Source organism: Terrapene carolina, unplaced genomic scaffold, assembly GCF_002925995.2.
Source record: "Terrapene carolina triunguis isolate 2854851 unplaced genomic scaffold, T_m_triunguis-2.0 Scaffold113, whole genome shotgun sequence".
Lineage (NCBI taxonomy): Eukaryota > Metazoa > Chordata > Testudines > Emydidae > Terrapene > Terrapene triunguis.
In genome coordinates this window covers 19,304,758-19,330,203 of record NW_020664464.1, presented here as the reverse complement: position 1 = coordinate 19,330,203, position 25,446 = coordinate 19,304,758, and the positions used below count along the sequence as shown (strand labels likewise).

General features: G+C 36.6%; 1 protein-coding gene across 1 annotated transcript in view; it reads left to right on the top strand.

The window, feature by feature from the left end:
• Positions 1 to 25,446, top strand: part of TUT7 (terminal uridylyl transferase 7) — a 38,925-nt gene that overhangs the window by 7,827 nt on the left and 5,652 nt on the right. The window contains exons 6-24 of the mRNA XM_026652339.1: positions 495 to 564; positions 1,478 to 1,604; positions 3,347 to 3,466; positions 4,543 to 4,677; positions 7,028 to 7,208; positions 7,545 to 8,701; positions 8,828 to 8,978; positions 9,730 to 9,816; positions 11,979 to 12,079; positions 12,757 to 12,814; positions 13,616 to 13,719; positions 15,863 to 15,952; positions 16,030 to 16,143; positions 16,271 to 16,348; positions 17,566 to 17,743; positions 19,000 to 19,047; positions 19,134 to 19,225; positions 20,090 to 20,205; positions 22,443 to 22,765. Coding sequence (XP_026508124.1) covers positions 495 to 564; positions 1,478 to 1,604; positions 3,347 to 3,466; positions 4,543 to 4,677; positions 7,028 to 7,208; positions 7,545 to 8,701; positions 8,828 to 8,978; positions 9,730 to 9,816; positions 11,979 to 12,079; positions 12,757 to 12,814; positions 13,616 to 13,719; positions 15,863 to 15,952; positions 16,030 to 16,143; positions 16,271 to 16,348; positions 17,566 to 17,743; positions 19,000 to 19,047; positions 19,134 to 19,225; positions 20,090 to 20,205; positions 22,443 to 22,765 — 3,330 coding nt within the window. The remainder of the gene's footprint in view (positions 1 to 494; positions 565 to 1,477; positions 1,605 to 3,346; positions 3,467 to 4,542; positions 4,678 to 7,027; positions 7,209 to 7,544; positions 8,702 to 8,827; positions 8,979 to 9,729; positions 9,817 to 11,978; positions 12,080 to 12,756; positions 12,815 to 13,615; positions 13,720 to 15,862; positions 15,953 to 16,029; positions 16,144 to 16,270; positions 16,349 to 17,565; positions 17,744 to 18,999; positions 19,048 to 19,133; positions 19,226 to 20,089; positions 20,206 to 22,442; positions 22,766 to 25,446) is intronic.

Below are 25,446 nucleotides of genomic sequence, written 5' to 3'. Positions count from 1 at the left end.
CATCTGTTGCCTGAAAAAGTACTGAAATTATTCTGAATCCTTAACCTGTCTACAGTAAAACCAACAACCTAGATGAATACATTGAAAACAATATTAAGCAGGTATGCTTATTGATAGCTAAAGTATACACTATTGAAAGTTGTTCAATTTTTCCTCGTAGCATTTTCTTTAACACAACTGCTAAGCCGCTGACTCCTCTACCAACAATGTGATCTTGTTTAGAAACATTGCAAGTTTATATAGTTGGACCACATTTTTCCTTTCATATTTTCAAAATCTAAATTAACACGTCTGTCAATACTGACCCACCAGACTTAACTTTCTACTTTCATGCTTGAGTTAGTCAGATCTCTAATTAGAGGTGATACTTTTATGAGCCAGACTGATAGACCCAGAATTTATTTCTACTCCTTGCACTACATGAGTTTCTCCTTAAACATAAAGCTTTTTATTAATAATATGCTTAATGTGGCTTTTTCTTTTCCCCCCCCCAGAATCTTTTATTGATGTTGATGCAGATTTCCATGCTAGAGTACCAGTGGTGGTGTGCAGAGAAAAGCAAAGGTCTCCGTTGTCAATTTGTATGTTCTAATAGCATATAGCAATGTAAATTACACATACCCACACCTGAAAAAATAACATTTCTGTACTAAATTATTACAGTTCCATGGATCTTGACACAAACACTTATGGGCAAGTCATTCCTAGCCTAGAATAAGAGGGTAAGGGTTATTTCTTCCTCAACCCCGTCTTCCCCAGTCCTCTTTTAAAAAACAAACAAAACAAAACAAAACCTTTTTATTTTTTCACTGCACTGGGGATGATTGCTAAAGTAGAACATTTCCTTTCTTCCCTTCTAGACAATGCAGATTTAATATCGAATGAAAAAACCCTAAAAAACAATGCAAGGGGAGTTTAAATAGCTTTAGTGCTATGAGAAAAGGAGTGAGGCATTTTATTTTGCCCACTTACCACATACCACTTAAGATTCATGAAATATTGTGTAACTACCTACTGATGTAGAATCTATCACCAGTTGTTTGCAGCTACTTGGTCTTTCATTAGTGATTTTTTTCCCCCTGCACTTGAAAATAGTTTATGAACTTTTTTAGTAATGGGGTTCGGTACAATGAAATTATTTTGATTCATGGAAGTAAATGACAGTGTATGATGTTTTAGTTCATTGACTAAATGATTTAGTTGCTTAAAAAAAATCTCCAGAAAGTAAGTGAGTGAATTGTTGTGAATTTTAAAATGGTTTTGCTCTTGTAAAAGCTTAAAATGTTTAAATTGTAAAACTAAATACACAGGTCAAACCAGTTTTGTTTGCTTCCTTTAATTATAAACGTTAAGTCTCTGAGGCTGTTAAATCTCTCATGATAGCCTCTATTTTGTGATAGGTTGTAAGATTTCATCTGACATATGGCTTTCCTTAAAACACCTGCAGGATTTTCAGGTTGTTTCTTTGTCATTGTAGTGGCCTTGTTTGTAAAGTAAGTGCAGGGAATGAAAATGCTTGTCTGACGACAAACCATTTGGCTACTCTTGGAAAACTAGAACCAACTCTTGTACCTCTAGTGATTGCCTTCAGGTACTGGGCAAAGGTGAGTCTTTTTTTAATAAAAAAACACAAATGGGTGTGTACGTCTCAAACAGTTCTTTTTGTCCAACTCTTGTGTGATGAGTTTCTCAAAACAGGCACCTGGATAAAAGAAAGTAGGCAGTGTATAAAAGTTTAACCAAGATACATCGTGGTTTTCATGGCGTTCATATTTTTAGTCTAATGTCATGCTAGTAAATCTGCAGTTATAGTTTAGGAATGCGATTGCTCTAAGTCTCTTCTTGGGGAAAAAGTTACTCTTTGGTCTGAAATTTTGCATGATCTAGAGCAGGGGTTCTCCACCTTGAGGGATGCGGGCAGTCACAAACAGATTGCAGTTGCCCTGTCTTTCTATTGCTACATTAGGTTAGCTAGATGGTGTACCTTGCTATGGGAAAGGTGCTTCCAGTATTGAAAACTGAAAATTGCTGTTTAGATTGAGTGACTCTTTTTTTCTAACTTTACAAGAAGAATCTAATCAGTTGCTTGAATGATCTAAATATAATAGTATTTCATGCTTTTAAGAAACTTTCAGTTGCTTTATTAGGTTCTTATAATTCAAAAGTGTGTTTGAACTTTAAACGTGACACACACGTTATCCTCCCATGAGGAATACAATATTATGTGAAGTATATTATTTTCCTTGCCAATTATGTGCATGCAGTGACTGAGATTATTTAATTGATGCACATATGAGTAGATAGTTGCACTAAATTATAGTGTACACAGCAACCACAACTGTGCCACATCGCCTTTCTAGTTAAAGATCTCTTTACGTAGGCAGCATTTTGTATATGATAATAGAGGTTGATGTGAAACTCTAGCTGGAATTTCTTGACTTTGTACAAAAAAATCAACCATAATGTTGCTTAACAAGCTCTTTTGTTACATGCTTGCTGAGAGTCTAACTACATTAATAGCAACACTTTCAATTTATAAAGATGTTGGTATGCATATCTTCATCTGTTAGTTTTTAAAAAATTGCCTATGAAATCCCAACTTCTCTGCCCCGAGGACCAGCTGCAAAAGTGCTTCAAGTGCATAGAAGGGGAAGATTATTTATCAAGAATTCTTAAAAATTTGTCAAATGAGGTAATTTTCACATTTGAAGTTAATGGAAACAAATTAGGAAGAGTTGGTGTGGGGAAAAAATGAGTGAAATCTTAAATGGTGAAGTTTGAAGTCATAAATAACCCAATCATCTTTGTGAATGTTAGACAGTACTCTGGGTATACATACCACATATGCCACCTTAAGTCTTGATTTCTGGAATAGCTTGAGAAGATTACAGTACAAAGATAAGAGTCACAATTCTGAATTTATTATACAATAACTCTTTAAACTAAAAATAAGCAATTTATTAAAGAAGCTGAAGGGAATTATGTCGAGATCTCATTGACTCAATGTCCCTTCACCCCCATTGAAAATCCCAACCATTGCGTATAACCAATAGCTTGTATGGCTGGAAGTTTATTGGAATGGAATGCATACAAGAAAAGTGATTTCAATATTCTTATACTAGAACACTGGCTGTGATTTTAATGACTACATGAAGTCCTTTGGAACCAAACACATCCCACAACATGGGGACAAACGAGTTATATAAATCTTCGCTCTCTCTTAACAGTATTTAAGTTGACTGCCGGTTTTGCAAATAGGAGAATGATGATAAATACCAAAAAGACTATTTGTAATAAAAAGCCTGGTGAGGAAAAATATTAATGTGTTTTTCAATTTTTTTTATAGCTGTGTTGTGCTGATCGTCCTGAAGAAGGAGGTTTGCCATCTTACGTGTTTGCTTTAATGGTCATTTTCTTTCTACAACAGAGGAAAGAACCATTTCTGCCTGTTTATTTGGGATTGTGGGTATGTGCTGCTTAAGTATTATCAATCTGAGGGTGATATTTTCTAAATCTGTTATAATTGTAACTTAATTATTACCTGTTTGTTTCTTGCCTATCCCTTGTGCAAGAGAGTGACACTTAGTCACCAACAGCAAAATATCAATATAGTTTTTGTGTGCATAATATATGTTAACCTTTATTGTGGCATGTTCTTTTGGTTGAGCAATTTTAATTCCTCTCCCTTGTGCGCAAGCATTATGATGCCATCTTTAATTATGTGATCATATGCTATTTTCCACAGAATACTAGCCTCATTCAGTGCACGGAATGGACAGTGCTCATTTAATGAACAGTTGTTCGCTCTTTTGTTTTCTCTTTGTTCAGTGTGTGGCCTCATCTCCTTCGCTGCACAGTCCTGATTCACTTCTAATGCAGGTCCATACTGTGCACTGATGGGGCGGGGGTCCTATGGAAAAAAATAATATGCAATTATGTAGTTAAAGACTATCATCATACCTGTGCACAAGGGGGATTAATTAAGGGGTATCCTATGTGTAAAAATTTTCAAAAACTACTCAGTAACTTTGAGTGGGACTTAGGCATTTAAAGTTTATCCTAGGCCTAGAACAGACTTCTTCAAACAATGATCTATTTGATTATTAGCATATTTCAGAGTTCTTTACACACGTGTCATTTACATACAGCTCTTGATCTTGGTAAAAGAATCAAAATCAATCTATGTATAAAATTGTATTTAAAGCCATGTGATGGAACCTCTAACAAAGTAAAGATACAACTATAGATCATAACTAGATGGATATTGGGGTAATTTCTCATTTTGAAAATCTACTAATGAGTTGTTGTGTGAATTGGTAAAATTTAATCAGAAAACAGATTAACTGGGGAGGAAGTACTCTATTGAATGACAATTCAGTAAGCCTGTCTTTATTATGGGTATAGTATATGATGATTTTTGTACGTCTTTAAAATACTGACCTTTTTTTCTGGATGATTAATACTATGGAAGAGGCTGGTTTGAAATCCTTCAGATAAAAAAGATGTCCAGTGTTTTTTCCTCTTTTCCTCTCCTCTCTCCAGATTGGAGGATTCTCATTAAACAAATTAGTGAACTTCAACCTTAAAGATGTTGAGAATGATATCGTGGTCTGGGAGTATAATCCTGCTGTTAATGATGCTGATTCCCCAAAAGAAGCTTCTCCTAAAAGGGGCAAGGTCTGAATCATTTCAGTTACTTCAGTATTAATCTAGAAATCACTCTCAGCAATGACCACCGATCTTTATTTTAAGTGAAGTAAAATTGTTTATGTATTGCGAAGCTAAACTTCATAATTTAGTGGCTGTATGCAGTGTTGTGGCCTTGTCAGTCTCAGGATATTAGAGACACAAAGTGGGTGGTGGTAAAAATTTATTACCTCACCCACCTTGTCTCTAATTCAATGACTGGTTTTCTGTTGTGTATGCGACATCCTACTATTTAAAGACAAATGTGACAACTACTAGGAGATCAGGACGTAATTCTAAGTCTTAAGGTATTTGTGATGCTTGCCAGAGATACCCAGGGTTGTAAGGCACCTCACTACCACTTGCCCACTGTGGATCACTCTCTGACTCCATCAGCTACTGGCAACACAAACTTTCCCCTTCAGGCCTCCACAGACCCCACTCACTCTTTCCAGGTTAGTTTGTGTCTCTACAGTTACAGTACACAAATCCATTGTCTTAACTTGTGAACAGGATTCCCCTCCTCTCCTTCCATTAGTAGTTTTTTCCTCTGTGCTCCTTTCTGGTTGGTTTTTACAATCTCTTGATTAGACCTTCTGCTCAGATTGTAGATAGGCTTCCATTTGTGAAGTAGACAATACATAATACACTTGACCAGCCACCCAGAGATAAGCATCTCTTCTCTCTTGCCTGACAGGAGAATGTTGATCCCCTTCTGGTGAGCTGCCTTAAACTCTCACTGAAAATTATGTGCTTAAGGTCTATGTGTACCTAACTCCTTACATATTATTGGTGTACACATTTCACGACTATTATGACGACCAGTGTGACACAGGTTTTCATTAGAGACCTTACATGACACTCTTCGGTGAACCAGTATGCAGATACCAGATCCAGGAGATCCCTGTAAACCTCAGCCAGTTGGCACCAAGAGGTCCCACAGTCACAGTATTGGGTTAATAATATCTGTTAAACTAGGGGACAACCGTAGTTGACAGAATTCCAAAAATCCCATTTCAAACTTGACTATGTCTAATGAGTAACTTAATTTCGAATTACTGTTGCACGATAATTGCTCCTCTTTATTTTTCTTATCTAATAACATTGCTCTTTTTAGAAATAGCATAACTGTATAAATTCAGTTCTAATCGCACATGGGAGTGTTTTATAATAAAGAAGTTACATAAATTTAATCCAATAATGGCTAACATTTATAATTTTAAGTGTAAAATACTCCACGATCTTTTCTAAAAAGATCTTATTTGGTAAAATACTAAGCAATCTTTATAGAGATAAAATATGAAATCTTTAAAAATAATTTGTGCTGTGTTTATAAATCAGAGCCATTATAAAATTCACATAAACTAAATTCTTACAAAGTATATTAATATAACGTATAGCCATGAAAGCTAGGACCACCTGAACAGGACTAATCTAAGGAAAAGCATAATGTACACTAAAAGACTGTCAATAATTTGTCATAATACTAAAATGGACTAGCACTGAATCCCAGTATCTGCAATGGCTTTTGCTTCATGCCAAATTATTGATCGTTAACCCTAAAAAACAACTCTAACCAAAGAGGACAAACTTTCAGAGTTGGCAGAATAAATATCCAAAAACATTCTAAACTATGTAATTTGCTGTCTGTTGCTTCCCCTTCTTGCCTGAGGTGCACATTTTGTGCCTGTACATTTAAATGACCATAGAAGGTGATTCTTTCTGAAAAATGATTTGCATTTGATGAGGCTATATATTTCATCCTAACTGAGATTTTCATGATCTGAAATGTATTAATTATAGCACAAGAACATTTTTATTTAAATACACAATCATGATTAATATTAGCCATAATCATAAATGTCACTGTCCAACAATTATTAAATTTGGTTTATAAGTGTTTGAGGTATTAGTTATCTTAATTTACACTGTCTCTTTAAATTGTCCTTTTCTGTAGCTGTAAAATGTGTATTTAACTCTCATAATGTTGTAGTTTCCCTTGTTTGAGTAGAGCATTAATTTTTTATTGTTGAGACCTGAACACTCATTGCAGAGGTAATTTCTAGCCATTGTATTATCTGTTATGGCTTCATTACAATATTATCATTGTGACCTTTCCTCCACACCACTTCAACACTTAAGTTACAAGTTTATTTAAAAACTTATACTGTTACTCTGCATTTTTACTTGACTCCGTGTGCGTGCATATAGGTATCAGTGACTGTGTGTGAGTGAAAAGCAAGTTTTAGACTGGCAGAATGATTTTTCTGCCCCCCAAAAGAGGGTTTTTCATACACCTTAAAACTGAAGAGGGTTTAAGCTTTTGCTTTCTAATTAACAGGTTCCCTTAGTGTTTGATTCAGGACACCAGTGTTCAGCACCAGTTGGGCAGCTTTGGGTAGAACTGCTTCGCTTCTATGCCTTGGAGTTTAATTTGGCTGATCTGGTCATCAGTATACGACTCAAAGAAGCAGTGTCTCGTGAATCAAAGGACTGGCCTAAAAAGCGCATTGCTGTGGAAGGTACCTGAAGTCTGTCAATTAAGAGTTATCGGCCCTCTGACTTAGCAAGTACACTGTCAGATATGTTAGAAAAACAATTTCAGCCATATGTTTCTGTATGATACTATTAAATGTATTAAGTGGCATATGATACATATACAGTTTACGCCACTTAGTGCAGAGCTCTATTTATTGCTAATGTGTTCCTAAAACAGTGTATTAACTTAATTGACAATATATCTAAATGTTGTAAGAGAAAACCGGTCTAATCAAACCTGTCTTTGCTTCTTCTGTATATCCATAATGAAGTTATAGATTTCTGTATTCAGTTAGCTCCTGGCTTTCTTTTTCTTTCAGACCCTTACTCAGTAAAGAGGAATGTGGCAAGAACTCTGAACAGTCAGCTAGTATATGAATATATTCTTCACTGCTTAAGGGCAACTTACAAATATTTTGCTTTGCCCCACAAAAAACCTACAAAATCCAGCCCAAAAAAGCCTTTGAATGTCAATGAGGAGACATCACAAAGATTAGAACCTGAAAAGGATGCCATAAAGCATGATGCCACTGATACGCAAAACGTAGCTGACAAAATGGGGGAAGTGATAGCAGCTGATTGTATTAATATTATTGATAGAAGTATAGACATGCCTGAGGCATGTACAATTGATCCTTCAAAGGTGTTTGTCTCTGAAAGCCTGACTGAAGAAGAATTGGCAGATGATATAGGACATTTGGGAATTGCCCAGGAAGATTCAGACTTTGTAACTGAAGAGATGATTTCTGGTGATAATGAGGACTCTAAACCAAGCTGTGTAGAGACAGAAAGTGGAAATGAGGAGGAGGAGGAGGAAGAGGAAGAACATGACCAAGATAAGAAATGGCAGAAAAATGTGATAGTTATTGATCAAGGCTTGGATGAATACAGTGAAAATAGAGATCTCCCTATTCCAGCAAGTGAGCATGATATTGAAACATACAGTATTTCAGAGACTGAAGGTGTTCAGAGCACTGTAGTCACAGAGAGGGATGAGTTTGGTTTAGAGTGCAATGTAATAATACTCAGTGATAAGGCTGAGATGGATGAGGAGAGCACAGAGGAGACTGATGAACTGGATGATTCCCTGAACAAATTTGCACCTTCATTACAAGACCAGATATCTGAAATCAATAACTCAGATGAGGATGGGGAGGAAGAGGAGGGAGAACAGAGTCTTATCCTAAACCAAACAGAATGTGGTGGTATTGTGACTGCTGAAGATGAGCTGGACAATACTTACACTGCATCTGGGGATGAAGATGCACTGTCTGAGGAAGAGGAAGAATTGTCCGTCTCTGTTAAATATGAAGAGACAGAGCTGGGAAAAAATGTAGATAAATCTCTAAGGGTAGATTTGAATGAAGAGGATTTTATAGAGAAAGGAAGCCTTTGTGAAGAGGGCATACTAATAGGACAATTTCTGGAATCTGAGCTCTTTTATGAATTTAATAAACCTGCTTTCACAAAGGGCAAGGTAAGCGCTTAACGTCTAACCACCAGGAAATATTACTAACAGTTGAGGACATATTATATCTAAGTATAGTTCTGATTCATTAAAGGGCCATAGATTTAAAAAATGTCTTGCTTTCTATTCACGCAGTCTCCTATGGTGGTATGTAGCTTGTGCAAACGAGAAGGTCACCTAAAGAGGGATTGTCCAGAAGACTTCAAAAAAATTGAGCTAGACCCTTTGCCAGCGTTGACACCTAAGTTTTCAAATATTTTAGATCAAGTTTGCATCCAGTGTTACAGTAAGTCATCAATACAGCACTCTTTCAATATGTTTGTGGAAAATATGAATTAGTTAGCTAGATTTTAATAGTACTTTAGGGAATTCTCTTAGGTCAATAGTATCAGTGGAGCTGGGTTTTGAAAGTAGCAAAACTAGTACAAAAGGTAAGATTCTATAGGGTAATGACATTAGTTTAATTGCTAAATTGCACCTGATATTGTCACATTCATAAGTCTAAATTGTACCTCCAAAGAGTAAAAATCCAAAGTGTGTAGGCTGATCTCATGACTCCTTGAATTAAACATGGAGTCAATGAAAGCTGCTGGATATTTGATATTCTTGAAATTTAGGCATCTACACATAGACTTCAGAGCCTATATGAGGCATCCTTTTTCAAAAAATGTTGTCCGACACTCTTTAGTGCGGTTGTTTGTGTGGTATTTTGTATCTCATTACCAGAAACTGCTGTTTGAAAGCACAAGGCAACATATTTCTACAAAGAACAATATGCTGATTTCAGATTTTTTTGAACCATTTCCCCCCATTTATTTGGTCTTTCAATATGGCACCCTTCACTTCTGACTGGACAAAATGTACTGTTTTCCTAATGTGTTTTTTTTCTTTGACTTAGTATTTCTCTTCTTCCACCTACTCCTCCCTCTCTTCCCCTCCCACATCAATTTCCTTTTTTCCCCCTTCCTGTCACTTAACTGTGGCAGTGTTTTTACATACTTTGCCTGAATTGGTGTGTTTCTGGCTTTTTTTTAAAGAAGATTTTGCTCCAAATATTATAGAGGATCAGGCTCGTGAACATATACGGCAAAATCTGGAAAGCTTCATCAGACAGGAGTTTCCAGGTAATTGTGTAGATTCTTTTCATACTCATATTTAGGTTTTTTTTTTTGTTTCACTCTTTTAGTATTTTCAGCTATTTCATTGTACCAATATAAATAACAAAGTTAGCTAATTTAAACTTCTTAAGATATTCTGTTCTGTTGCTTAAGACTATACTATATGACTTTAAATTAAATTGGAATATTTTCTGTTGCAATAATCTCAGCTCACTGTTACAGCTTGATGTCTCCACCTCATACGTTATGCCCTCCCTCCTTGAGCTTGTGCTGTTTCTTAAAACAAACAAAAAGCTCCAAAAATATGTCAGTTTATTTTTTTTACATCCTGTTGGTGAGAAATTGTGAAAAGATCATGACATCAACAGGAATGAACAACAGCCATTTAAGAAACCAGTAATCACAATTTTATAATAAAACTTTCATAACTAGCATTTTCATCGCAAATTCGTCAGTCAAGCTTCGCTGTTTCAGTCATTGTATTCATTCTTGTAAGACCGCTACAGACTTTCTGAAACGCCTGTCACACCATCTTGGAATTTTGATCAGGCCAAAAGTATCCCCTTTCTTTTCAGTTCATCTAAGAAATAGCTTTATTTTTCTGCCCTTATTCTCAGTATGGAAACAAAAATGTACTGTCTGTATATATTACAGGCAGTCATATTATCTTGTGTGGGCCCAGGAGAGCAATTTGCTCTCGGATTATTCTAAAGCAGAGGCATAACACTTGGCTATCAGCAAAGCTCAGTAGACTGGAGCTATGGTTTCCATTTCTGGAAATATATAGGGTAACCACCTGGGCTTCAGTTCATAGTCTTGCCAAATTTGCATGCAGGCTGGATGTAGAATCTTTGGCCGAAGATTGTTGCACCTGTAAAGACTTGTCTTAACCCGAAGAGAGTTCTTGTATCACTTATCCAGATCCTCAAGGATTTAGCTCAAATTCTCGTGCTAATAATCTAGTTAGTATGCCACTTAATTTTTTCCTGGGTGTGTCAGACTCCCATTTGATCCTGGGTAAATTTCTTAAACTCTGTATCTTCATTCCGAATGGTAAAATGGGGATTCTTCCCTACCTCAGAGGGGTGACATGAAGTTAAATTCATTATTTCTGAACTACTCAAACACTGAGTATCATGGTTATACAGGAGGTCACATTAAATTATCACAATGTTTTCTTCTGGCCTTGAAATCTATGAAAAGTCAGTAAATATATTAATTTTGATATTCATCCTAAATTTTATATTTAATCTTAATTTTCATGTTATAGCTAAGACTGGTGGCTTGTCACCAGAGGAGGGTAGGGGTGGGGGGGCTATGCTAATCACTGATTTAGTTACTTCCAGGCTCTCTCTTCCAATCCAAATCCCCATTACTATTCAGACCGCTACAGGGGACTGAAAATCATCTATCACTACTGCACCTGCTCCCTAGGCCTCTGCAGGATACTAAAGTTGTTCAAAAATTAACAAAAGCCAGAAAAGAGACGTTGCAGGGATACTGTCATCTTGTAAATCAAATTGAAATATGAACATTTTGTGCATACTCTGGCTATAAAGAACACCTAAGATTAACTGAAAGAATATATTGGGGGAGGGATTTTTTTCAATTTACACTTGTTCATTTTTCAGCACCTAATGTATCACTATAGCGCTCTCTCTCCTTCCCTCCCCCCCGGTATCTTCGTTCCTGAAAAGAGTCCTTTAAACATCAGTAAGAAAGCAGAGAAGCCCTCATTCTATAGAAAACTGACAAAGAGGAAATTTTCAGGATATACTGTTTAAATAGTGGTTTATCTGATGCTCGGCTTAGTCAACTTCCAAAAATACAAATTGACAGTGACCCCTTTAAAACAAGATTGCTTTTTTAGTGTTTGCAAACCTTTTTTTCTTAATGCCAAAAATGATGAAAATTTTGCTATACTGTTTAGTCATTGTTTTGACAAAAATGCCTTTTATTTATTACTCTTAAAATTTAGTGAATTAGACCAGTAACTGTATAATGTTATCTATAGAAAATCAAGAAATATGCCCTATATTTAATAAATATTCCTTGTAAAGTCCATTATTACAGGAGAGTGGTGTTCAACATTAGCCAAATCAGACTCTACCTATTAAAACTGGACTGATGGTATGTCAGATGTGGTTATAGTATCATGTCCTTTACAGGAACCAGGTTGAACTTGTTTGGCTCATCAAAAAATGGCTTTGGCTTCAAACAAAGTGACCTTGATATCTGTATGACAATTGATGGACTGGAAACTTCTGAGGTAGACTTAGAGCTCTTTTGTATAACTTGTACTGGTATTCTGTAGACACAGTTATTGTTGCTGTGAACACTGTCTCTTGACATACTTTTGCAAAAAGGACTTGCACAATAGCTGAAAATGTAAATAGAACTTCTACCAAAAAAAGTAAATTGGCTAGTGTCTTGCTGCTATGTCAGCTAATCTGATTTAAGATTTTCTTCCTTTACCACTGAGCTTATTCATGGATTCTTCAGTGAAGTGATAATATTGTTTGACATGGAAATGAATGAGGCACATCTGGTTCAGCATCACAGTGTTGATGCATGGTAAGCTAGAAAAAGAAGATGGGGTGAGAAAGAAGCAAGTCTTTCTTTTCGGTTGATATAAATTAGCAAATGCTTTAAATGCATGTTTATAAACTCTTTTAAGAACATTAGGGTATCCTTTAGTGTTGACTTGAACATACTCTGCATTTTGAAACTGTCTGGTATGAATGCCGCCCAGTGTACAATTTAGGTGTCTTTTTAATGATAGGCTTTAAGCCTAATGACAGGCAATGAATGGCACATCAACTGAAATGGCTTGGCTAGGACACGTTCTAATAGTAATGATTACATGTAGCTTTTCTAGAATTTTGAGGTTGACACAAGATATTATCAGTGCACTGAAATGTGTTTTTTTTTTCTCTCCCTTTTCAGGGACTTGATTGCATAAGAATAATTGAAGAATTAGCAAGAGTACTTAAGAAACATTCAGGTAACTTTCTAGAGAATAAGAGTGGGTAGTTTTGTGTACATGAATTTGTAAACTATTTATGGAGTCAGAAGGTTCAGGGTATAAATACACCGATATTAAGATAACACTGAACTCTTTAGTGCATTAGTTAGCAGGATTGGGAACTTAGATTGTGAACATTTGTAGCTCTTCATTGCATGACTAGGCCATTGAAGTGTTCTACGGTTTATAGGAACAGGCCTAAATTAAACTCTGATACTGTGTTAATAACATACATGAAAACAAGTTGTAAGTTACAAGTTTGACCCTTCAGACAGTGGTTATAGGTTTGTATTTACATATCCATTGTTTGTTTGTTGACAAGTAATAATAATAATATTAATAATGCTGAAGATGGCACACACTATACATTAGTTTAATGTAACAATATATTCCTGTAAATCACATTTAAATGCCTTTTCATGAGGATTTCATAAATTTTAAAATTTACTCACTCTATACCAGATAAGTATTTATGCTATTTTGCTATTTAAACAACAGTTTAGTTTTCAGCTAACGTTAAGTGAAAACTAATGCCAGAAATGCTATGAATAATGAAGTGTCTAAAATCAATATTAAAATATAAATTAATTTATAATATATATATAATATAATAAATTAATTTATTTTATATAATATATATAAAATATGCAGAGTTAAAAGATAGCTTTGATATCTGCCCACAGGCTTTTAAAGAAATCTGCTGAAATTTTTGTAAGCTCTTGGTGGTCGTTTTGATACCGTTATCGTTGTATTAAAGTGAAAGCCCAAATTCCTTCCTAGGTCTAAGAAATGTCTTGCCAATAACAACTGCTAAAGTGCCAATTGTCAAGTTCTTCCATGTGAGAAGCGGTCTTGAAGTAGACATCAGTTTATATAATACACTGGTAAGATAACGATTATAAATCATCTATTCCAGTTAGATTTTTAGGTTCTAGTCCTCCATTTGACTCTTTCTGGGTGAAGTCAAAGGAGGCAGAGCAGCCGTTTTCTGCTAAAATGATAGTAAATTTAGTTTAATAATAGCAAACACCAGTGTTTTGGAGTATATTGATCCTTTTGTAGGACTTGCAGGGAAAGGAGTAACATCCTGAGCAGAGAGAAGACCATAGCTGCATGTGTTAAGTGTGGGGATTGTCAAGGTATCAGGGCTGTCTCATCTCTTATAAAATAAGTAGCTTTCCATTGCACGTTATGCTCTGGAGAATTAGGCTGGTGAAAGGTAGAAAATATTAGCTGGAAAAAATCTTCCTTTTACCAGATTCAAATCTAGCCACACAAGTCTTTTTAACTCTGAGGGTTTTAATTCTAGATTATCTGGATTGTGGGTTTAGGAACTGTCCCAGAATTTATGCTCTACCACATGCCTACAGTAGTAGCTTCATGCTTCACTATTCTGAGGTATTATCCTTTTGGATGCTTCTGCATATTGTTTGTGAACAGATGAAAGTTAAGAATCTTGATAAGCTCCTCCCACCAGAGCAGGTGGTAACCCCACAAAAATAGTATTTTTCAATTCACCTAATACAAGTACTGTAGTGCCATCTCTTTATCATGAAAGTTGAACTTACAAATGTAGAATTATGTACAAGAAAATAACTGCATTCAAAAATAAAACAATGTAAAACTTTTAGAGCCTACAAGTCCACTCAGTCCTATTTCAGCCAATCGCTCAGACAAACAATTTGCAGGAGATAATGCTGCCCGCTTCTTGTTTACAATGTCACCTGAAAGTGAGAACAGATGTTCGTATGGCACTGTTGTAGCCAGCGTCGCAAGATATTTACATGCCAAATGTGCTAAAGATTCATGCTTGTGCTTCAACCACCATTCCAGAGGACATGCATCCATGCTGATGATGGGTTCTGCTTGATAATGATCCAAAGCAGAGTGGACCGACGCATGTTCATTTTCATCATCTGAGTCAGATGCCACCAGCAGAAGGTTGATCTTCTTTTTTGGTGGTTTGCCATCTGTAGTTTCTGAATTGGAGTGTTGCTCTTTTAAGACTTCTGAAAGCATGCTCCACACCTCGTCTCTCTTAAGATTTTGGACAGCACTTCAGATTCTTAAACCTTGGGTCGAATGCTGTAGCTATTTTTAGAAATCTCACATTGGTACCTTCTTTGAGTTTTGTCAAATCTGCTGTAAAAGTGTTCTTAAAACGAACATGTGCTCGGTCATCATCCGAGACTGCTATAACATGAACTATATGGCAGAATGCAGGTAAAACAGAACAGGAGACATACAATTCTCCCCCCAAGTTGTTCACTCACAAATTTAATTAACACATTTTTTTAAAAAGCATCATCAGCATGGAAGCATGCCCTCTGCAATGGTGGCCGAAGCATGAAGGGGCATATGAATGTTTAGCATATCTGGCACATAAATACTTGGCAACGCCAGCTATAAAAGTGCCATGTGAACACCTGTTCTCACTTTCAAGTGACATTGTAAATAAGAAGCAGAGTATCTCCCGTAAATGTAAACAAACTTGTTTGTCTTAGCGATTGGCTGCACAAGAAGTAGGACTGAGTGGACTTGTAGGCTCTAACGTTTTACATTATTTTGTTTTTGAGTGCAGTTATGTAACAAAAAAAAGTACATTTGTATTTTCTTTCATGATAGAGATTTCACGATGATATTTGTAGGAGGTGAATTGAAAAATACTATTTCTTTTGTTTCTCATATTTACAGTGCAAATTCAATTAAAAATGATCTAAAGTGAGCATGGTACACTTTGTATTCTGTGTTGTAATAGAAAACAAAATATTTGAAAATATTTAATATATTTCAATTGGTATTCTATTGTTTAACAGTGCAATAAAATTTTTTTTAGTTAACCGCGTGAGTTGCCCTCATACATATGCAAGATTTTCGAGCCAAGTGGTTGTGAATCATTGTAGGTCTGTGCTCCTCTCAAGTAAATAGGTCATTTTCAAAGCCTCCCTGATTGGAGGCTTTAGCTAACTACCACTTTTTCCGCCTCACTCCCTGTTTCCCACACTTGACTTCCATATTTATTTACAGGCCCTGCATAACACAAGACTCTTGTCCTCTTATGCAGCGATTGATTCCAGAGTAAAGTATCTGTGTTACACAATGAAGGTCTTTACAAAGGTGAGTAACACTTCAGGCATTCTGGAAGTGATAACACCCACAGTAAAAAGTTTTATAATTAGCTTTTCTCTTTCCAGATGTGTGACATTGGAGATGCATCTAGAGGTAGCCTGTCCTCCTATGCATATACTCTTATGGTGCTTTATTTTCTTCAGCAGCGAAATCCACCAGTCATTCCTGTTCTCCAAGAGGTACCGTATGTCAAGAAATAAATTGGTCCCAGTTAGATTTTTTTGTGTGTGCACTATTGACCCAAAATAGGGATCAAAAACATCGTCTGAACAGCCATGCACTGACTAGTTAACTTTCTGTTCTTAGATGTACAAGGAGCCAAAGAAGCCTGAAATTTTAGTTGATGGTTGGAATGTTTATTTCTTTGACAAAATAGATGAGTTGGTGAGTCTTTTATATTCACTTTTCTGACATAGCATTATTGTGCAATAACTGTAAAGTGAAACTAACTCCTGGTAAGGCATGTATTCAAAAAATGCAGTAGATGAATGTAAAAGCTAGTTACTAACAATGACATTTGCTAATATATTTTGCATATGGGCTGAAAAAGAGAACTTATCATTTAGTTATATAAAATGTCAGCTATTATTGGACATAGCTGTGTCAGCCTTTACAATTGGAATTGTGAAGCGATACTTCAGCACCTTGCTTTAGTAATCCAAACATGTTTAGAACTATACTGATAATATTCTTAAAAGAATCTGCTAAATATTTTTCAGCTGTTAAATGAAGCCAGATATTGTTCTAACACCACGTGTCTTAGGACATGATATTTTGTTTGGAGGAGAAAAGGATAACATTACTCAAGACAGAGAGCCAAGCATGTAACTTGAAAGCAGAGTATCTTCTTTGTAAAAGGGCATGCCAGAAAACTTTTGTGTAGAACTGTACATATTCGTATTTATTGGCTTAGCCTAATAAAATACAGTAGACCTTCCAAAATATAAATCTCTGATTTTATTAAAACACTTGAAGCTGAGATTTCCAAGGCAGTATAGGGGATAAAGCCATTCACTTAAAATTATTTGACATATAATGGAAATGTTTGAAAATCTCAGTTTTGTGCTGTCAAGCTACCATAACATAGTTAGTCGTCTACAGTACAAGAGACCAGTACACCTGTGAATAAATATTTTTGCGAAACCTGAATGCTTTGCATTCAACAGTAATCATATCAGGTTTGTTAAAGAATAATTGCTGATGTGCCAGACTGCTGCCTTCTTCCCCACCTGATGATAGGTGATACAACTCTTCAATGGAATAACTTCATGTTGAAGGGGCACCCAGCCTAAATGTAAATTAACAATACATATATCAATTTTGCGTGCTATCAAAAATAAACAGTAAGTTGTTTAAAAAACACATTGCTAATCTTCACACTAAGAATACCTACCAACCATTTAAACAGCAAAATTTGATTATGAATATTAACCTTCAAACTAATAAAGGATGGAAAGTGATTTAGAATAACTCTCTAAACCAAACTTGTGTATACGCACAATTGTGGTTAATTTAACACTCCCAAATTATGAATGTGCATTTGCTTAATCTGTCTGAATCACTGAATCGCAAGGGAAAATATTTCTTGTTCTAACTTCCAGCCAGCCTGTTGGTCAGACTATGATTCAAACACTGAATCTGTTGGGGAGCTATGGCTGGGACTTCTCCGCTTCTACACAGAAGAATTTGATTTCAAAGAACATGTTATCTGCATCAGAAGAAAAAATCTGCTTACAACTTTCAAGAAGCAGTGGACCTCCAAATATATTGTTATTGAAGGTATTGTAGGAGTTAATACAGAGCTCATTGATGTATGGAATTGCTTAAAAACCCATTTGAATGAATCTGCTCTTCTTGCATATTGTTTTTCACTTTCATCCTGCTGGATTAGGATCTCCTCCTCCTAAATAGATTGAGTGAAATCCTGACTCTTCAGAAATTAGGCACAAAAACCCCCATTGACTTCAGTAGAGTTGGAATTTAGCCCTTATTTTTCAACTGAAATAAAGTTGAAAAGCGAATTTTACACTTTATTTTGTTTGGAGATCATTGTTTAGAGAGGATCATTTTTGTTTGAGGGCTGACTATCAGAATGGTTAAGAAAACTGGAACTCAGTCCATAGTCTCTGTCTCACTCTGTAATCTTTTCCCTGGTTCTTCAGAATCTGTTTGATTTTTAGCTTGCTTCTACTCCAACTCCACTTAGTTCTTATAATCGTATCCCTTATTTGGAAAATATTAACTGTCAATTAAAATCAGTTTGACTGGCTGAAACATTTCTTCAGTTAGCTTTTGTATAGCATTATGCAGAGTGTTGTAATGATGCAATGCATTATGTTTTAAATCAGTTCCTTTTTGTTAGAAGACCGAAACCCTAATCCAGCAAAATATGTAAATACCTGCTTAGCTTTTATGCATATGAATAATCACTCTGAGGTAAAATTTAGTTTAAGTTCACCAAATATTTAAGTGCTGTATTTCATCAGGGTCCATATGCAGGAAATTTTGTTGTGTCAGGGTCAATATGTGGGAAATCTTGTCAATGCAGACATTATTTTTCTAGCTGATCTAACTTTGATAGAAAGGTGGTGGTGGGGGGGTTCTCTCACCTTCAAAAATTGCTCTTTTTCAACATTTTGGTCAATTTGGTTCATAGCTGGACTGCTGAGATTCTGTCTTTTGAATATATTCTCTTTCAGTATATGGAGAAATCAATTTCAGGGTAATGATTCTGCATCAGAAATAGCAACATTAGATTGTTTGTTTGTGTTCATATTAATCAGTTTGGGGGAGGGATAGCTCAGTGGTTTGAGCATTGGCCTGCTAAACCCAGGGTTGTGAGTTCAATCCTTGAGGGGGCCACTTAGGGATCTGGGGCAAAATCAGTTCTTGGTCCTGCTAGTGAAGGCAGGGGGCTGGACTCGATGACCTTTCAAGGTCCCTTCCAGTTCTAGGAGATAGGATATCTCCATTAATTTAATTTATATTTCACTTTCATATGAACTTTAGTAATACCTACAAATTTCTTCACACAGATCCCTTTGATTTGAACCACAATCTTGGAGCTGGCTTATCAAGAAAAAGTAAGTTACCCGATCCACAAGCATTGCACAAATCTGCTGAGGGTCTTGTTCATTTAGACAATTAAGTTTCTTCTTTTATTTCCTAGTGACAAATTTTATAATGAAGGCTTTTATCAATGGCAGAAGGGTATTTGGTACCCCAATAAAAGGATTTCCTAAAGAATATCCCTCAAAAATGGTAAGTGTTTTTAGACTATAGCGATACAAACTCATTCACCCTCTACATTGGTATCGAAGTCCCTTAGCTACTGTGAAGCTTCACACATGGCTCAGATGAAAACAATTGCACTCTGTTAAGAACTTATTGTAATTTATGCATGGCAAGCGAAGAGTTTCCTTTCAAATTTCAGTGGTAACTTCCATAGTGGTGGTTCTTTTGGCTTTTGCTGTAAGTTATTGATGGGTTGTTTTATTTTTTTAACACTTCTATTGTGGCAGCACCTGGTAACATCAACCAGGTTGGGGCTCCATTGTACAAGCATAGAGTAAATCGTAGACTATCCCAAACAGCTTAGTCTAAAATGTGTTGTGTTAAACAGGCTGTCGTAGAGCAAAGCAGCAGCCAGTGTGTCAGAGAGCCAATTAGGACAAGCCCTCACCTGTAACCATGTTATACAGCTCTGAATTGCAGTCCTATTACAGAGTGTGGAACATGGTTGTAATTTTGTTCTCATTCAGACTAGAACGTTCATAGCCACAAACGAGGTCAAGAAGGCTCAACTGAGTTATTTTTAGAGCTGCGGTCAGGTAATGGCCTTCCTGATTCTACAGTAGGCACCACAACAGAGTGATACAAAGCACACCTACTGAAAGGACTCCCATGTAGGCACTCTTAGCCGGCAGGAGACAGCTCTTCTGCCAGCAAAATAAATCCATCCTGAATGAGCAGCGGTAGCTTTGTCGGGGTTTTTTTTTTTTTCTTTTCACCCCCTTGATCAACAAAAAGGCTATGTCTACACTAGCACTAATCATAGCTGGCTTAGGTTTCCAAGTCTTGAAGAAAAAAAAAATAGGTGCACAACACTACATTCTTTCCTTTTAGGAATACTTCTTTGACCCAGAAGTCCTGACAGAAGGAGAACTGGCCCCAAATGATAGATGCTGCAGAATTTGTGGTAAAATTGGGCACTTCATGAAAGACTGTCCCATGCGGAGAAAGTATGTATATTTTTAAGGGTTCTGTGGTTTTGGTAGTACAAGGCTCTTTACCGTTATTTGGAAGGTGGATTCCTTAAGTAATTCTAGAGTAGAAATAGTAATTTGACATTGCAGAGTATTTTCCCTTATTAAACAGAGAATAAGTGTTTCACTTAACTTTGAATTGTTTTAACTTCTGTTGGGTTGTCACTCCTATTACTTGTCTCAATGTCTTTTAGTGTTTTTGTATAGCAAAATTATTTGATAAATTCTGAAATACATATTTCACCCAATGGGCTGTTCAGCTATCTTAGGGATAATATTCGCTCTGGTTTAAAAAGCAATAGCATTAGTTGGAGAGAATCTGAATGCGAAGCTGACTAGCTTTGTGCTGGAGAGAGAGCTCATGAAAACTTCCTATATGTTTTGTTTAATAGCTTCTATTTATGGAATCCAAGAGCTTCCCAGCAAAGTACCTTTTGTGGTGATTACTGATGCCTAAAAGCAAGCAAAAGGCACCAGAACATGAGTTTAGATATCTGCTCCCTAAAACAGAGCCTAGTTTACACACGAGCAAAGCTTCCTGGACTTGGTAAACATGTTCAAGGTTCAGTCATTACTACAGGAAACAAATGCTAAACTGATATTTTAAGGAACCCTGGACTTTAGATGGTAAACTCCCTGAGCTTGCAGCTAAAATGGGTAATGCAGAAATCACCACTGAAGCAGTTAAAGATGGAAAATCATAAAATGGTGAAAAGCAGCAAATAAATTCAAGAGGAGGAAATCATAAAAGCTTTAGTTGAAGGTGAATGGAAAATATGTTCCGTTACAGCCTAGATAAAAAGTCAAACCCAGGCATGTGTATTATGAGTCCGGTGGAGGAATACAAAGGGGTTTGTATAAATTTCTGAGATGTTGGATTCGAGAGAGAGTGAAAATTGACACAGTGGAGGGCCCAGTGTTTAAGGGGCTTGGATTACTGATAGAAATGTAAAAGCAACAGAAATCAGAATTCATCCCTCTAGTTAGAAAATTTGAGCAGAACCGCTAAAATAGTCCAGTGTTGATCAGATAATGTTCTTCACCAACTGACTCCAAGGACATGGGCTATTGCAGTAAGGGATTGCCTCCTTCAGAATGCTTTCCTTGAAGGGAAAATGTGACTCAGTGGTATTCCTATCCATGTTAAAGATATGAAACAAACCTGTTTTCTGCGGAACCAATTGGCCTGAAGATCTTCAACAAGCTTTAAAAAAGCAGCAACAAAACACTTCCTTGGCAGCTAGCAAATCAGAAACACAAGCAGAGACTGTCTGAAGTATCCTTTTCTGTATTTTGTTGTTTTATATTTGATTAGTGAATTGTGAAATGGATATTGCTGAGACATCTAGGTTAAGAACCAATGCATCCTGTGCCTAAGCAAATGTAACATAGCAGAAGTCACAAATAAAGAATATCGGGTATATTTTCAAAAGCCTCTAAGTGGCTCTGGAACACAATCATTTTTGAAACTACCACCATTTGTTCGAATTTTAATGCCATTAAATTTCTTTTTAGCATTTTGCTTAGAGCCTTTCTCTTAAGCGGATGGACTGCAGCAGCCATTGCCACCTTAAGTAATATTTTAGATGTTTATTATATTGTGATTAAACTTGTTTGTGCATAGTTAATTGTCTTTGTTAGATTCCAAGTTAGCGTTAAAGTAAACTTTGAATATAGTGTGTGAGCACTCAACTGAGCTCTGAACTAAATGTCATTCTTCCTTAATTTTTAATATAATTTTTCTTATTTGTATAATAATGCTGTCAGTCCAAATTTGAACAAATTTAATCCAATTCAATTGTGGACTGAGCACTTTATATTCAGGGTTTTGTAAAAAGGAAGAAGTTTGTACAGCTAGATTAGAAATCCATGAAAATTACTCCTAGAGTTAGACACTTTGGTTGTAAAGATGTCTTGCTTTTTAACCATGGTTGATTGTATGGTGCTTCTTTACTACATATTGCTCATATTTTCCATTAGAGTTCAGCAGAAAGTTTTCCTTAGGTACATAAATTAATATTACTAAATTTACTTAATATTTTATGTTGGTTTTCCCACCATGTAGACTTCTAGGAAAAAGAGAGATACTTTTATTCATTTTTGTTGCATGTTGCAGAAATCTTCTTAAAGATTATACTATTTAACACAAGGTTTCTTGTCTCCATCTACTGACAGAGCCTATTTGCTTTTCTGTCACTGTTTTGCTTCTGCAGGTTGAGACGACGACATGATCATGAAGATATTAAAAACCAAAGGTACATAGAGAACAACGAGAAAAGAAGCAAAGAAGACAAAGAAACCCAAAATAAAACTACAGAAAAAGATACCTCAATGAAGGAAGGAACGATACTATGTACACCTCAGAAAAACAAACTAGGGATGGCAACAATGGACACAGGAAGAGATAAGGCTTCCAGGCAGTCAGCAGAGAAGTGGAAGCGGCAGGAGGACAGGGACTTAAGAGAAAAACGTTGTTTTATCTGTGGGAGAGAAGGCCACATTAAAAAGGAGTGCCCACAGTATAAAGGAGCTGCAGGTATGAAACCCAAATACACTCTAAGACATCTTAAACAGACCCTATAATTTTGGCGTATTTAACGAGATTGACTAAATGGGTCTGGATTAATGTCTCATCAAATATGCTGAGCGTACATAGTACTGAATGTTACTTTTTCAAGGGGACAGGATGCAATTGTCCAATTTCCCTTCTTAGTCCTCTGCCTGCCTTCAGGGCACTCCCTGTCGCCTAGAAAGACTAGACATGATTTCCACTAGAGCCAGAAAACAGGCTGCATAGCCCAGATCCTCAAAGGTATTTAGGCTCCTAAATTAGATTGAAATCAATGGAAGGTAGATTCCTAAATACCTTTGAGGATCTGGGCCTGTGTGTGGGGAAGAATTAGTTTTCCTATTTCCACTTCCCTCAGAATCCCTGTTAGCTCCATTTTCAAACTTTAGATTCCATTTCAGTGCATCGTACGTCCATGAAGGCTGGCTGCAGAGCTATTCATCTTAAACTACTGCATTCTGAATAAGTTTAAGCATTTGACATAAATGCTTCCCCCATAAATGGTTTTAAACAATTCCCAATAAGCACAAAGTGGTTACTACTCAACAGGATATGGAAATGAAGCTTTTCAAATCAGCAGCCAGGCAGAGGGAATCCATTTCCTGCAGCAGCCATTGTCATTATCTTGCGGAGGGAATGCTACTTTTTCCTCAAAGACCACTGATTCAGGGAGGACTTTCAGACTGACATGGAACACCTAGGATGAGGCCAGTTCCTCCTTGAAAGAGGAGACAATTGCCAAAGAGTCTTGGTATGCTGGGTTGATCCCTTCTCCAATTTCCTGAGCAGACAGATCTTTCCTCCTCATCCTGATGAGATGTAGTATCATAGAATCATAAGGGACCTCGAGAGGTCATCAAGTCCAGTCCCCTGCACTCATGGCAGGACTAAGTATTAGCTAGGCCATCCTTGACAGGTGTATGTCTAACCTGCTCTTAAAAATCTCCAATGATAGAGATTCCACAACCTCCCTAGGCAATTTATTCCAGTGCTTAACTACCCTGAATTTTAGGAAGTTTTTCCCTAATGTCCAACCTAAACTGCCCTTGTTGTAATTGAAGCCCATTGCTTCTTGCCCTATCCTCAGAGGTTAAGGAGAATACTTTTTCTCCCTCCTCCTTGTAACAGCCTTTTATGTATTTGAAAACTGTTATGCCCCCCCCCCCCCTTAGTCTTCTCTTCTATAGACTAAACAAACCCAATTGTTTTAATCTTCCCTCTTGGGCATGTTTTCTAGACCTTTGATCATTTTTGTTGCTCTTCTCTGGACTTTCTCCAGTTTGTCCACATCTTTCCTGAAATGTGGTGCCCAGAGCTGGACACACTATTCCAGTTGAGGCCTAGTCAGTGCAGAGTAGAGTAGAAGAATTACTTTTTGTGTCTTGCTTACAACACTCCTGCTAGTACATCCCAGTTTATTTGCTTTTTTTGCAACAGTGTTACACTGTTGATTCATATTTAGTTTGTAATCCACTGACCCCCCAGGTCCCTTTCTGCAGTACTCCTTCCTAGGCAGTAATTTTCCATTTTGTATGTGTGCAACTCATTGTTCCTTTCAAAGTGGAGTACTTTGCATTTGTCCTCCTTGAATTTCATCCTATTTACTTCAGACCATTTCTCCTGTTTGTCCAGATCATTTTGAATTTTAATCCTATCCTCCAAAGAACTTGCAACCCCTTCCAGCTTGGTATTGTCCATAAACATTATAAGTGTACACTCTATGCCATTATCTAAATCGTTGATGAAGATATTGAACAGAACTCATCCCTGAGGGACCGCACTTGATATGCCCTTCCAGCTTACTGTGAACCACTGATAACTGCTCTCTGGGAGCGGTTTTCCAGCCAGTTAGGCCCCTACTTTATAGTAGCTCCATCTAGGGTGTGTTTCTGTAGTTTTATGAGATGGTCTTGCAAAGCAGTATCAAAAGCCTTACTAAAGTCAAGATATACCACATATATCGCTTCCCCCCCAATCCACAAGGCTTGTTACTCTCTCAAAGAAAGTTATTAGGTTGGTTTGACACGATTTGTTCTTGAAAAATCCATGTTGCCTGTTACTTATCACCTTATTATCTTCTAGGTATTTGTAAATTGATTTCTTAATTATTTGCTCCATTATCTTTCCAGGTACCAAAGTTAAGCTGACTGGTCTGTAATTCTCTGGTTGGTTCATATTTCCCTTTTTATAGATGGGCACTATATTTGCCCTTTTTCAGTCCTCTGGACTCTCTCCCGTCTTCCATGACTTTTCAAAGATAATTGTTAATGGCTCAGATATCTCCTCAGTCAGCTTCTTGAGTATTTTAAGATGTATTTCCTCAGGCCCTGGTGACTTGAAGACCTCTAACTTGTCTAATATCAGAGGGGTAGCCGTGTTGGTCTGTATCTACAAAAACAACGAGGACTCTGGTGCACCTTAAAGACTAACAGATTTATTTGAGAATAAGCTTTCAATGTATCTGAAGAGGAGGTGGGTTTTTACCCACGAAAGCTAATGCCCAAAAATTTTTTTTAGTCTTTAAGGTGCCACCGGAGTCTTCGTTGTAACTTGTCTAAGTAATTTTTAACTTGTTCTTTCCCTATTTTAGCCTCTGATCCTACCTAATTTTCACTGGCATTCATTGTTAGACATCCAATCACCACCAA